At 38.1% G+C, this 13,783-nt stretch overlaps 1 protein-coding gene across 3 annotated transcripts in view; it reads right to left on the bottom strand.

The window, feature by feature from the left end:
- Positions 1–2,668: 2,668 nt before the first annotated feature.
- CIB2 (calcium and integrin binding family member 2) overlaps positions 2,669–13,783 on the bottom strand; it is a 35,272-nt gene continuing 24,157 nt past the window's right edge. For all 3 annotated transcript variants that reach the window (XM_031555293.1, XM_003209377.4, XM_019619436.2), the window contains 3 exons: positions 8,941–9,088; positions 8,645–8,840; positions 2,669–3,780 (listed from right to left, as the gene is read on the bottom strand). In XM_031555293.1, the coding sequence (XP_031411153.1) occupies positions 3,759–3,780; positions 8,645–8,840; positions 8,941–9,088 (366 nt within the window). In that variant the 3' untranslated portion in view covers positions 2,669–3,758. The remainder of the gene's footprint in view (positions 3,781–8,644; positions 8,841–8,940; positions 9,089–13,783) is intronic.

The following is a 13,783-nucleotide window of genomic DNA, read 5'->3' as shown; positions in this document are numbered from 1 at the left end:
ACCTCCACATTTAATACCAGCCCAGGCTGCCCAGGGCCCCATCCAACCGGGCCTTGAACATCTCCAGGGATGGGGCATCCACAGCCTCTCTGGGCAGCTGTTCCAGCACCTCACCACTCTTCCCCCTGACATCCAACCCAAATCTCCCCTCCCTCAATTTAAAACCATTTCCCCTTGTCCCGCAGTTATCAACCCTTCCAAAGAGTTGATTCCCCTCCTGTTTGTAGGCTCCCTTTAGGTAATGAAGGCTACAATGAGGTCACTCTACAGCCTTCTTTTCTCCAGGCTGAACGAGCCCAGCTCCCTCAGCCTGTCTTCATAGGGGAGGTGCTCCAGTCCCCTGACCATCTTTGTGGCCTCCTCTGGACCCTCTCCAACAGCTCCCTGTTTTTCTTGTACTGGGGGCTCCAGACCTGGTAGCAGTACTCCAGATGGGGCCTCACAAAAGCAGAGTAGAGGGGGACAATCATCTCCCTGTCCCTGCTGGCCACCCCTCTTCTGATGGAGCCCAGGATACATTTGCTTTCCGAGCCGCAAGGGCACACTGCTGGCTCATAAATTTTTCATCAGTCAAGACCCCCAGGTCCTTCTCTGCAGGGCTGCTCTCAAAGAAAAATTATCTGAATCTATTAACGTTTCTAAAGCATATTTTTTTCTCATCTCTGCTAAGTGCATACCTGCTCGATATTTAACGGCCATTTCAATATTAAGACATGCTGTAGCCACCGTCAGTCCGGAGAATACGGGACGGACGGATGTGAAACAGGGCTGCGCTGCGAGGGCGCCGCCTGGCGGTAGTGCGGCACAAGTGCAGCCGCAGTGCGAGCAAATGCTCACGGACAGCGGGGACACGGCAGGAGGTCCGACGCGGCTGTTCCTATTGACAAAGGCCAGCACCGTGTGAGGTTACATCGAAGGGTGTGAGAGAGGACAAGGAACTGCGGCAAAAGAGCTATTGCTTCCCTCCACGCAGATCCATTTACAGACGTGCGAGTCAGTTCCCCTGAAGTCAATCAAGTTGTTGAAAATAAATATGGAAGTAACAGAGGTGAGACTGCAACCTGCAGGCTGCCATTGTGAATCTCATCTGATGGCATTCCTTTAAAACAATGTGGAATGAAAGCCTGTTACTAAGTGACTTGCTTTTAGATGTTGATTTACTCGCTTCCACCAGATCCCTTTTGCCCATAAAATGCTTTGTGTGTGTATCAGCTAGAGATAACAACACACTACCTGGTTTCATAGGGGCTTTGGATAATTGCTCTTTGTCCATTTTTGAAGGCAGAAATGGAAATACCCAGTCACTTCTAAAAGCTTTTTTGCCACGTGAAATGGGTTCTTTCATTTTTAAAGTCCAACTCAAACTTCATAAAGCAGAGATAAAGCACATTCAGGACTTTGTACCTTCTGTGTTCTGCAACGTTTCTCCTTACATGTGGATAGGTGTACTCCTTCACAGTATTCTCATTTGGTTTGCTCATGGGGCCTCTGTTCACATGGATGGATGCTCGAGTTAAGCATCTGAATGCAAGACCAAGCATTTCTTCAGCTGTTATTAGGTGACATTGAGGTCCGGGAGGACCTAAGAAATACACAGAGTACATTCCAAAGCAACAAAGGTGTTCCTTTAAGTGGAGATAGGGAATTAATCAATTGGGGAATGACACACAGCGTCAGGAAGGGAAGAAAGAACTGTGGCTAATGTAAATTTTAAAATATAGAAAAAGAACACTGATGCCAAAGGAAACTGACCTCTGAAATCAATCAAGATCCTTTTAATAACCCAACCCCGAATCTTGCAACTTGTCACTACTAATCTACATCATAAAATGACAGAAAGACATCTTGCAAAGATTTAAAGATTAAACTTGTCTTGAAAGAAATAGGAAGTTATCAGGCTGATGTTTTGATGAAGAGGCAGCAATTTTAACATAATTTCTCAATGCCCATATCTTGCCAACTGCTTGAATCAACTAATTAATCTAATTTAATCTACTTGAAATAAAGAAGATTGAGGCTTGAATCTCTTCTTACTCAATCAGAACTGAGTATCAGGATTGATTTATGTTACCTTTTAACTTGGATACATAAATAAAAGGAACTTCAGGCTCCAAGTCCTTTATCTAAGCAGTTACCAGGAAGAGGAAGTAGTAAAATATTATAAATACCACTGACTAAATATATGATCATTCTAATTTCATTCTAAGAAATGTCCAAAATAAACATTATTACAGATATCATTTTCATTACATTTTGCCGCAGTTCCTTGTCCTCTCTCACACCCTTCAATGTAACCTCACATGGTGCTGGCCTTTGTCAATAGGAACATTACATTTATGTCAAATTGGTCTTTTATATCTCGGGTACTCAAAATTTCCACTGAGGCTTTTAACATCCAACCCTACTGCTCAATAAATGTTTCTTGATGCATACTGTGCATCCATACTTGCAAATCAAGCTTCAAGCTTACCATCCATTACAGGTTCCAAGGCAGAGGGCGTTGCCATGCCTACAGAAATGGCAAAATGATGAATTTCTATACTTTATCAATTATTTCAATGAGCATAACATATTTCAGCCTTGAAAGACCTAAGTTTACAGTTATTGGAATGATGACTAGAATGGAAGTTAATGTGCTCAGCCCACAAATTCTCAAAGCACAACAAAATGCGTCAAAAGTTTTAATAGTTATGACTTTGATACAGAAGCCATGTAAGTGACAGAGCCCTTCTATTGACTGTTAGAACAGTAATACATGTGTGATTGTCTTCAGGCCCCAGTACCTAAACAGTACTGGAATTAAAAAAAAAAAAAGAAGAAGAAATATAGCTGATTTCCAGCTGGAGAGGAAGAGAAATACTGAGCTGCATTCATGCACGTTATGGGAAAGATTGCATAGCTGGTTTAGATAGAAAATGTCTTTTTATGTCCTTAGTAATAGTGCTGTGCTTCTTTAATTTCTTCATGGATTATAGATGATTGTATTCTTCTATTCAAGGTTATCAGACCACAGAGTAAAATGCAAGACTCCCTCTGAGAATAAGGACACAGTTTCAAAGTTTCTCTTGGGAAGAAATGAATCACATATGCAGTAATCATATACAAAATGCAAATATTTCAAGTTTCATACGGACGTGACAATCCATAGAATATTAGTTGAAGGTAAGCACCAAACCCAGCAACTGCCATTTCAGTGACTGAAGGGCAAACCCGGGATGTGGTTGTCTTCAACACTGGGAATTGGATCTTGACTGCTGTTCTTCCACATAAGATAATTTCCATGCAAGATCCCCAGCTGTACAACACAGTGATAGAGGCATCTCATTATTTAAGGCCCATGCTTTTTTTTTCTTGGAGAAGTCACCCAAGCTAATCGCTTTTTTCTTTCTTTCTTTCTTTCTTTTTTTTTTGCTTGTAAGAGCAGTATTAAATATTCGTAAATATAAAAAATTTGTGGAAATACTTTTAGTAACATTCTGATTCTGTCTGTTAAAAAAAAAAGAAAAAAGGAAAAGAGTAACCACAACCCAGCAATCGGCCATCTTTGCCAGAATGCCAGCAGCGAAGATAAAAATGTGACTGTTGCAAATATCCTGTAGATCAAATGATGCTTCTCTCTCTTTGCAGACCAGAATCATTTCAGTATTTTTTGAGTTCTAAGAAGCCACAAGAAGAGGACAGAAGCCCCCAAAGCGCCTGAGATTCAGATAGGCTGGACTGACAAATCATTCTGACAACACTGGCTCACACACAGTTCTTCAGATTCTTATGTGGAAAGTACTGCAAGGGAAGCAAAAATATTAAGAGATATATAAATATTTATCACCACGTGCAACATTCTCCTTACAATACATAAAGAAAGGTGTTCTGTAAAGACTCGGGATCTCTGCTCTCTTGTTCTCTTTCCTACTAAGGACATTTGAGAAAGCAAAAAAAACTGAAGTGCATTTCCACTGACATTGAAGTATTTCATGATAAAATGCATTCCTAAACCTACTAAATTTTACTCCCAAAAGTACCATCATCCTTTTACAGAATATCTAACAATTAGGAAGATCAAGCATAAGAAATGAATTGGTATTAGAATTATAATAAGATGAGGAGTGACAGCATTTAAAGGATTTCTCATTTTGAAAGCAGATCTAATAATTTCCAACCCTTGCTTTATCAAAAGTCTTATGATATTTGGACAGGGCGATATTTTTTAATTTTCAGTTATAAGTTGTTGATAAAGACATTAATGGACTGACAATAAAACTACACCATTCCTTTTGAAATGCAGCTATACCATTTGATCTGCAAAAATATTTTTTTGGACAGTTCTTTACTTAGTGTAAGAAATTACCTATGGAAGCTACTCCAAATGCAAGGAATGCTAATATTCATACAGAGGTTGAACTCTTGACAGTGACCCAAAAATCAATCCGCAGGCCTGCATCTCAGTTACTAGACTTTAACAGCGAAGAGACTTAATATTTAACCTGAAAATTACTACCATTTTGATGTTCTTATGTTTTGCTGTGATGGGAACATTCTCACTTTTCTTCTGACATACAATAGTGCAATATTTACTTGAGGAAACTTCCAGAAAACTGCCACTGATTAAGGCTCTGGTGCAACCTACCACAACATTAATAAAGGCCACTGACTATCTAACACAGGAAATCAGAATCTGACAGAGCAAAGTGTTGACTTCACATTCAGTTAGCAAAAGGCCAAACCAAGCAGCTGGTAAATTTGCAATAATGATGAGGATACAGAATGGTGATACCACTTTAAAAACAAAACTAAGGTAACTTTTTGGTCTTTCAGCATTATCATATCAGCAGTATCATATCCACAGTTGCACCAAACAGCAGTAATTCAGCTCTTCAGTTCACAACGTCATTTTACAGACTGTGTTTATGTTTTATTGCAGTTGAGCTGCAAGCATTTCTCAAATGTGCTGTCCTTATTTGCGAAGTATTGCTCTGTGAATTAGATATTGTAATTAAAAGGACCTGAATTCTGGTTGCAGACTGAGATGGCAAACTTAGTTAAGTCAGAATGCTTCCTTGAATCACGTAAAGTTCAATTAGCCTGTCAGAAAGAAAAAATGTTGTTTGGAATAACCCTCTCTTTGTGTGTAAGAGAGTAATTATGGAAATTCAGAGGTACTGGTAATATTTCTTTTATATAAAAGAGTTTATTTACAACAAGATATACGTACAATGAGATACTGGTAACATCCTCAGAAAAAATCAGACTTAGTGCAGGAAAGAGGTAGACAAAAATTTGTGGTGCAGATCTCAGATCTGCTCAGTTGTGCTCAGTTTTGAGAATGAGCTGAAGCTAGAAACTAGGGCTGGAAACCTCAGATCTTTGTGTAATAGAATAAAGAATAAAACAAGAATGACTGCTTATTTTCTGATTCCTATGTCAACTGCAGAATATAGATTTATCATTTACATTGCAAATTGTCTCCTTCTCCAGGACAGTTAAAATCCATGGTTGGACAAGGCATTTCTGGTAACTACTTAGCAGCACAGCAAGCCTTCTCTCGGGCTCTCAGGAAGATTTACATATGTGAAGAGAAACCTCCATCTTCTGAAATTATTTGATTAGAGGGCACTGGATTAAATCAAGTGTCAATTGACTTATTTGTTGGATATACAGCAAAGCAAAATGTTTCCCAATTGCACTTAGGCTGTTGCACAGCATTCGGGTTCCTAAGCAGGTCAGACTAGGCAGGTAAATGTGATGTTTCTCTTGCTAAGTCCAAGACTATTTTTCTATTTCTGGGTGTCATTCTGAAGCTTGAAAATTAAGCATTTTACTAATTAGAAAACACTGATAAAAGTAATTTCTTGCTACCGTTTTCTCAGTAATAACCTCTTGCCAATTTGTCACTAGCTCTGATTTTAGTCTCTAGGAACTAGATCATCTGCACTTTAGAAGAGGTCTTACAGAATGCACAGAACCTAAGACACAGTTGCTGTCCCTTCAGCTTTGGACAGGACAAGAATCGGGATATCAGCTGTCACAGGAGTAAAGGCCCACATATTTCAGAATAGCATATTTACAATGACATCTTTTTGTTTCATATGTTGTTTCACTGCCTAGGTTTGTCAGCTCCCAGGTGTTACTAATGCCATATTCTTCTCAAGCTCCATTTCAGATTGTTATAGTATGTTTCACCCTCAGGCCTTCGAATAAGCTTAAACCTCCAGGATGATTTATAAACCAATTTCCTGTGGAAAATGTAACCAGTCTTGTAGAACAGAACACTTAGCTAATGCCAGCTCACAGTCCAAATGCTTCCATTACACTACAAGCAGCTTCTAAATGATAACAGTTTTGAAACCTACTGAAATCAAATTTTCTGAACTAGCAACTACCACTTATTTATAACTTACTCAAGCTTCCAGAATAACAGTAAAAAATGCATATACCATCTTCCCTGGTCAACAATGAGTAGTGTTTTCTTCTAGTCTCTACAAAAAGTCATCAACATCAGCAGCACAAATCAAGCAACAAACTTAAGTGCATTTTCATTTGCCTGACAACAGCACAAAGCTTGCAAAGGTTGTCTGTAAGGGATTAAACCTAAACATATCATAAATAAAGGAAGTGGTGACATGAGGAAAAAATCAGTCAACATACAGTGGGTGAACTTGAGCTCATATCAAGTACAAGCCTGGATCATGGTGTCAAAATTAATGCCTGCTGCATGTATTAAGTATGTACAACTGAAATAAATGAAATAAATGCTCCAAAAAAGGAGTATGCAAAGGAAAACCTTTCAAGAGTCCTATCAATAAGGCAAAGAAGATATTTGAAGATTCCTATCAATAAGGCAAAGAAGATATTCTTCCTCACTAATGAGATTTTACATTTGAATAGATCATATTATAAAAATTTTCCATGTTTGTCAAAAGTCAGGCAGGCACGGGACTCATTTAACAAAATAAAAAAGACAGAGTTGTATGACATATGGTTTTGCAGAGAACTCATGTCAAAGCAGTGGCAAAGCCACAGGTAAAATCTAACTACCTTGTATTCTAAACTTTATACTCTTATGATGTGAAGAGGTGGCTTTTTGTAGGGAAAAAAGGTAAAGAATAGAGAATAAAGAATTTCTTTACTGCCAACAAAAATAATCTGAGATCTGTAAAAGTACTTAACATTTTCTGAAGAATCACATACTAGGCACCAATGTGGTAATCTAGGAGACAGTATTCAGAAATGCTGATTGCCTACAGCTTCAAAACAAAGTTTCTGAATACTATAGTTATCCAACATCTCCCATTGCTCATCAGCAATCAGTTCTTAAAAGCAACCATTGCTTTAATGCAATGTGTCTAATTTTCAGAGCTGATGAGCAACTGAAAGTATTAATCAATAAGTACTTCCATTTCCTTGAAATTAAAGTTTGGAATGTATTCAATTGGGCACAAAAAATGGAGATATGCAAAAACAGATGAAATTACAGCTGTCTCTGGACATGGATAGGTTGGTACTTCTCCCATTCATCTGCTAAAGACTTTCAAAAGGGACAATTTTACCAAGATGAAAAAAGATTTTCATATCATTTCACATCATAGCTTGCAAACTGCTTCTACAACACTGCAGTAAAATCAGTCGTGGCACAGGAAACCTCTGAAACTACAGCTTCTGCTGACTCTTCACATCTTCCTTCTATTCTTCACATTCGATCTGTGCTATCTATCAGCTCTGTAGGTACAGCACAGCCTTTTCATTGAATTAGTGAAATTCTACCTGATCCCAGCAGCTTCTGTACAGAAGGCCAGTCTGCAGAAAATGTTTGGGTTTTTTTGCTATAAATATGTGCTAACAAAATATTACGTGTACTCAGTCAAATCTCACCCTAATGATGATATATATCTTGTTCCAAAAGAGTGCCTGTTGGTAAGTTTGTTGGTAAGTCAAGGAGTGCCTGATATATTTCTAATGTATAGAAGACACTCACATTGACTTTCCAGCATATAATCTTCAGGTGCTGATGTTTCCTAGGATCCACAGGGACCTCATGCTCTACAGCAGAATCTTTGCCTCACAATGTTTTTCCTTAGAAATTTAATTTATTGTAGGAAAAAAACTCTCCTGTATTCTTCAGGACACGTCAAAGTTCTTAATCACCGTTAGCATTAAGATTAATTTTAATTTTAATCTACTTTAACTCAGTTCTAACATTCAGTCTTATTTCCTATGTCTATTTGACAGTCCATTTGACTGTGAGCTTTGGCAATCCTCTCCAGAAGCAGCCATGATATCTGTAATTTTGTTTTAAAATAAATACATAAAAATCCTGGCACACTGGATGGGTTTCTATACAACAGGGACCCTTGGTTGAAAACTGTATATATTTGAGCTTCCAGAAGATGAAAATATTTTCCTGAAAAATTCACACAAATACAGAAAAAAAAGGAGGGGATAACTGAGTCATTGAGCTCTTAGTCTTAAGTTAGGACAGAACTGGAATAGGCTCTGGAGAATTAAACTGAGTTAGAGTAAGAAATTACCCTCCAAGTTCCTCAGCAAAACTCAGTTCTCTTATGCTTGATACTTCTTACACTGTGCTACACAGCCAACAGCCAGAAAGAATACCTGAAAATAGGCAAAGTGACAATCTTTGTCTTAATACCTGAGAAAGTCCGGTGCTTTGGAAATCATGTTTTCAAAATCTGCAAATCCTAATTTACCATCACCATCCATGTCAGCTTCTTCTATCACTTTCTCACAAACCAGAGTGATTTCTTCCGCTGTTAGCTCTTCTCGGGTCAGCTTATTGAGAGTTTTTTCCAGGTCTGCTTTACAAATGAAGTTATCTGTGTTAAAATCTGAATAGTAAAAGAAGCAAAGAAAAGATCACCGGCAACTCTCACGTTTATTCTCAGCAAACACATACAAAACACATACAAAAGTATCTCAATACATTACCGTAGATCTTAAAGGCATAGATAGCTTTGAGCTCTCTGGGAGCCATTTCACTGAGCACAGAGAACATGTCCACAAAATCGTTGAAGCTGAGGCTCCCCTCTCCATCTTCCGAGAAAGATTCCACAATTCTTTCCTTAAAGGGATTCTCCTGTAAATACAAACTTTTTATTACTTAAAACAAACAAACAAAACAGTAGCACCTATTTGGAATATCAGCAAATGTGCATACTCCTTGCAAATAAATAGTAGTTAGTTGTTTGAAGATCTCTTCTTGCAGATAACTTTTTTCTTCCAAAATGCATCCAAAAATTTACATTTGCATGTTATGGCACAAAGTGTCAGTAAAGCATGCTGCTGCACAGTACTGCTTCTTGCCTAGATTTTCTCAGCTCCATTGTTACTCATTTTCTCAATACTTGTGTTGACCTCATTTCTCTTGAGTAGCAACTGCTTTATAAATGTTAGAATAAAGGAACTAAAGTGTGAATATCATTTGCATAAAACTGGTTCCTGACAAGCTGTCATACTGATAAAATCAAGAGAATTACTGTTCCTGCATTATGAAGCTGGTAGGTGCAGACTGGATGACAGTAGAAGAAACTAAGGAGAAAGTCAGTAAAACAAATGGAGACTTTATACCACTGCCAGCACCTGACCCAGGGCTGGAGGAATGATTACTATTTATGAAAGCATTTTAAGAAGTAAACATAGCTATCTATCTACTTAATGCAGAACCACCAATGAACCATCAAACAAACCACGCCTGTTTATTAAGGATGTAGAATCGTATCCCTAGTAGCATCTTGTAGAAAGGTCTTTCATTTTCACTGCTATAAAAAATACCCAACCTCTGGTTGAAATGAATATGAATTCTAGAATTTTAAACTAAATTTCATCTCTTCAGAGATGATTCTAAGATCCTATTCCAGCACCTTACCAATGCAGTTGGTAACAAAGCCACTCTCAAAAGACAGTATCCTAAAACCATAAACACAAGAGCCAGCGAGCACAGAGAAGTTGCTTCACTGCTCTGGAAAAAAAAAAAAGCTTTTACAGCAACAAAACAACATATTTCCCACAGCCGTATAAAAACTAAGATGAATTCACAGTTATTTCTATAAAACAGCTATAAATCAATCCAACTGAGTGGGAATAAAACCCATGAACGTGATCTGGACTGAGAGGGGCGCCTGGCCAAGGCTGTTCTACAGATCCTGTCTGAAGTCAAAGATGCCAATCAAAATACTGACCTCCTATAAATGCAGTCAGCTTTAGTTGTGCTATATCACACATGACTTTTAATATGCATGCAGCATTGGGTTTGATTTTAAAAGAAGTCGTATGGAGAAAACGGACGAGCTCACAAATATCCACTTCAGGTTTCCTTTCTCCTGAGTAGAAACGAATTAGAAGCATTAGGTACATGAGTTATATTTACAATTCCCTTTGAATATTTCAGTCCAGGTTGGAGCAGGTTCAGTTTCTATTTTCCATTTCCCTTATGAACTTGACATTTTTGACAGATTAGAGCCATATCAAAGTTTTCACTGTTGGAGATTGTAGCAAAATATATTTTAAAAGCTATCTCTGTATGACAAAAGTCATTATGTTTCCAAATTTCCTTTGTGATTTCAATTGGACATCATTATCTTTAGCTCTTTTTTTTTAAGCTACTGCACATCATTAAAATGTGTTAAATTCATTGTTGAATTTAACTTCAGAGACAGCTGTGTATTAGTAGTACATAGCCCAATGTACATATTAGTAGTACATAGCCCAAAAAAAGGTACTTTGCTGTTTTACATTTAGCATAATCAATAGCACAAGACTGTTATGTTTGAGGACACAGCCTGGTAGAATCTAAATGTCTAGATTCTGTGATATATGTTCTAATGAAGAATTCTAGCTATTTTCCAGGAAAATCACTGTAAATGTACCTGTTCATACTAAGTGGTCATATCACAGATTTCATAGCTGCAGTAATGCCCATGAAAGTTTGCCTCTGTGTCCTTCTCCATGTGTCAGTTACATGTTACATGCAACACACCGTTTTCAGTCAATTTTAATTTTTAAGGATCCTTGTTAAAGGATCAGCATAACAAATGCTAGTGAGTTGTGGCTGTGCACATAAATAACATTTCAAAGAACATCTAGTTCCTGGAAAGCAGCATTCCTTTCTTCTTCAGGTGATTGGCCATGTGTGGACTCACTATTGGATGACTCCTTGCAGTGTGTTGCAAGATGCAATTGCAGAGAAATTGAGAGACATTCGGGTATAAGGCCTGGTTTGAAAAAGCCAGTCTTACATCTAAATACATTTGGGAAGTCAAACCACCCTGGAAATGTAAGAGCACATTTTGGCAGCCTTACTGGCTATAATCTTGAGATATTTGCATAAAAAAGCTAAAAGGGTTATTCACATCCTCAGAGCATACCTGATCCATCAGGAGATTGCAACTTAATGGCAGTATAGGTCTCAACATACATTAACTAGCTAATGGGATGCCCTTGAGTCTCGCAGTTTGCACTCCAGGACTCCCTTCCATGTTAGCAATTGGAGCCTGCCAAAAGGCAAACAGCCATCCAACAGCAAACAGCACAGATGTGTCTCTCAACCTTTTGTGGGTGGGAGAGTTCTCAGAAATCAAACTCAGAATCGTAATTTCTCCGAACAATCATGAAGACCAGAGATTTCAGCACTCCTAAATGTCAAGATAACTCCAACCTTTCTGGCTGAGATAACGGTGAAGATTAAGGTTGTTTTAAAAGATAGCTGAAGTAGGAAGCACAGAGTCATGGTCCCAAATGAAAGACCATTAAGTCAGTCAATAATACATTAAAATTCTGCTGCATGGCTTACAGAGAGAACTAACTTCACAATAAGAAACATTCCTACAGTCTTCAAAGGGTAAAGATTAACATGAGGCTGAACTCACTGTCCAGAGGCAGAAAATAGGCCAATGAAAAATAAAATGCATCAGTGGGTACTGAAAAGAGTATCTGATTTGAGAGCTTGGAAATACCCCTGTCCTGTGAATACGGATATGGAGAGTTGCTCCAGAAAAATTGATTGATTTTGTTGTTTCAATTATTTTTCAGTGGTCAGCTTATCACCAAGACAAAGCAGGATTCAATTCGTCCCACTTTCTTCCTCAAAGCACATACATAAGAATGTATCTGTTAAATGTATAAATATTAGGGAATGCTCAGTACAACAACAACAAGTTAGAAATGCTATTGCTCTGATTTCTATAAAGCTGCATCACTCTCTTCAGAACTGACCCCATCAGAACTGTGTCATGGCAACAGCTATAAACTGACATCTTAGAGGCAGCACTGAATAACAAACAAGGACTACGCAGATGCAAATATTCCTATCAGCAGTGAATATCAAACCCAGGACTTCTTATTCCAAGTGCAAGCCATGATCTCACTAAGTACACTGTGGTTGCATAAGATGAATTATCTACTCGACATGTTAGAGGCCTTGAAAATACCAGCAATGAATTAAAAGGACCTGGACATATTTCTTAAGTAACTCTTTGCCAAATGGTATCTCTAAAATCTAAATGAAAAATAAAATCTTTCCTCATATTGATTCCTTTCCTTTAACTTTCTCATATTGTGTGTCTTCAGGCAGTATATCTGTAGTTTACACAATGGAAAGTATTAGTTTACCTTCACAGATACTTTTCACATCCTTTCTGTAATTTCATTACCTCTAGTCTAAAGAGCACAGATTAAGGTTCCATCATATTTAAAGGAAAAGTCATGGGGGGAGGGAGCAATGGGGAAAATGATACTGTTCCTTCATAGATCATCTTCCTTCAAGTACTAATTGTTTAAGAAAGAACCCTTTTACAACAGAAAACCTACATTTGTCTTGTTAAGAAGCTTTTTCCATCCTCTCACAATAAAAATGAGGCAGAAACGATGAAGAACTATTACAGCTAAAACTCAGCTGTTTTGCAAATTGTTGATGTTGAAGCCACTTGAGATAATCCTTGTAAAAGAGCAGTCTATCTTCTTAACCTTTGCCTTTTCTAGTTAGGCAGCTGTATTCTACATATTTTTAATTCACCATCATATCTATTCTGGTGTAAGGACTTAGAATACAATATGATAAATCATGATGACTTGTTTTCTAACAAAAAAAAAACCAGGCTGGATGTGGCTCCGGGCAGCCTGGTCTGGTGGTTGGTGACCCCGCACATAGCAGAGGGTTGGAACCAGGCCATTCCATGATTCTATGAATACTATCATTGGCCTCATGCCAGGGGTTGTAGTCAAATCTTACCATGTCATTTGTTACTCACACCTTGCTCTCGTTTCCATCAGAGGTGTGAAAAAAACACACACAATGAAAGCACTGTGTGTCCTCTTGCCTCACCCATTTCGCAATCATTTTGCAGCTTGACCAATTAATTTAAAGCACAATATCCTTTTAGCACAAACTATGTATTAGAAGTAAGATGTTGCAAATAAATCTGAAACAATTCTCCTTAGGTTAAGGTAACTAAGCCAGAGAGGCTGAGCAGTCATTACAAAATGCTTCTCTGTTTTACATCCACATAAACTGGACTTCACTTTGGGATTTCCATGCAAGTGACACTAGCAGAGATGCCCAAACACACAAAGCAGTCTGCAAAGCACTGCTTAAAATCAGAGGAAATGGTTTTATTTTATTTTGAAGCACCATGCATGCATTCATGCTCAAACCCATAAAAAATAAGGTGCAAACTTTGATTCTGAAAGGTGACCAATTCACTGTTCCCTGTGTGTCCTTTCTTACTGCTGACTGATTCCTGTGCCTGCTGCTCATTCTGTTTCAGTCGTGTGTGGA

The sequence above is a fragment of the Meleagris gallopavo genome, chromosome 12 (assembly GCF_000146605.3).
Source record: "Meleagris gallopavo isolate NT-WF06-2002-E0010 breed Aviagen turkey brand Nicholas breeding stock chromosome 12, Turkey_5.1, whole genome shotgun sequence".
Taxonomy (NCBI): Eukaryota; Metazoa; Chordata; class Aves; order Galliformes; family Phasianidae; genus Meleagris; species Meleagris gallopavo.
The sequence above is the reverse complement of the archived record's forward strand: the minus strand, read 5'-3'. Positions and strand labels throughout refer to the sequence as shown.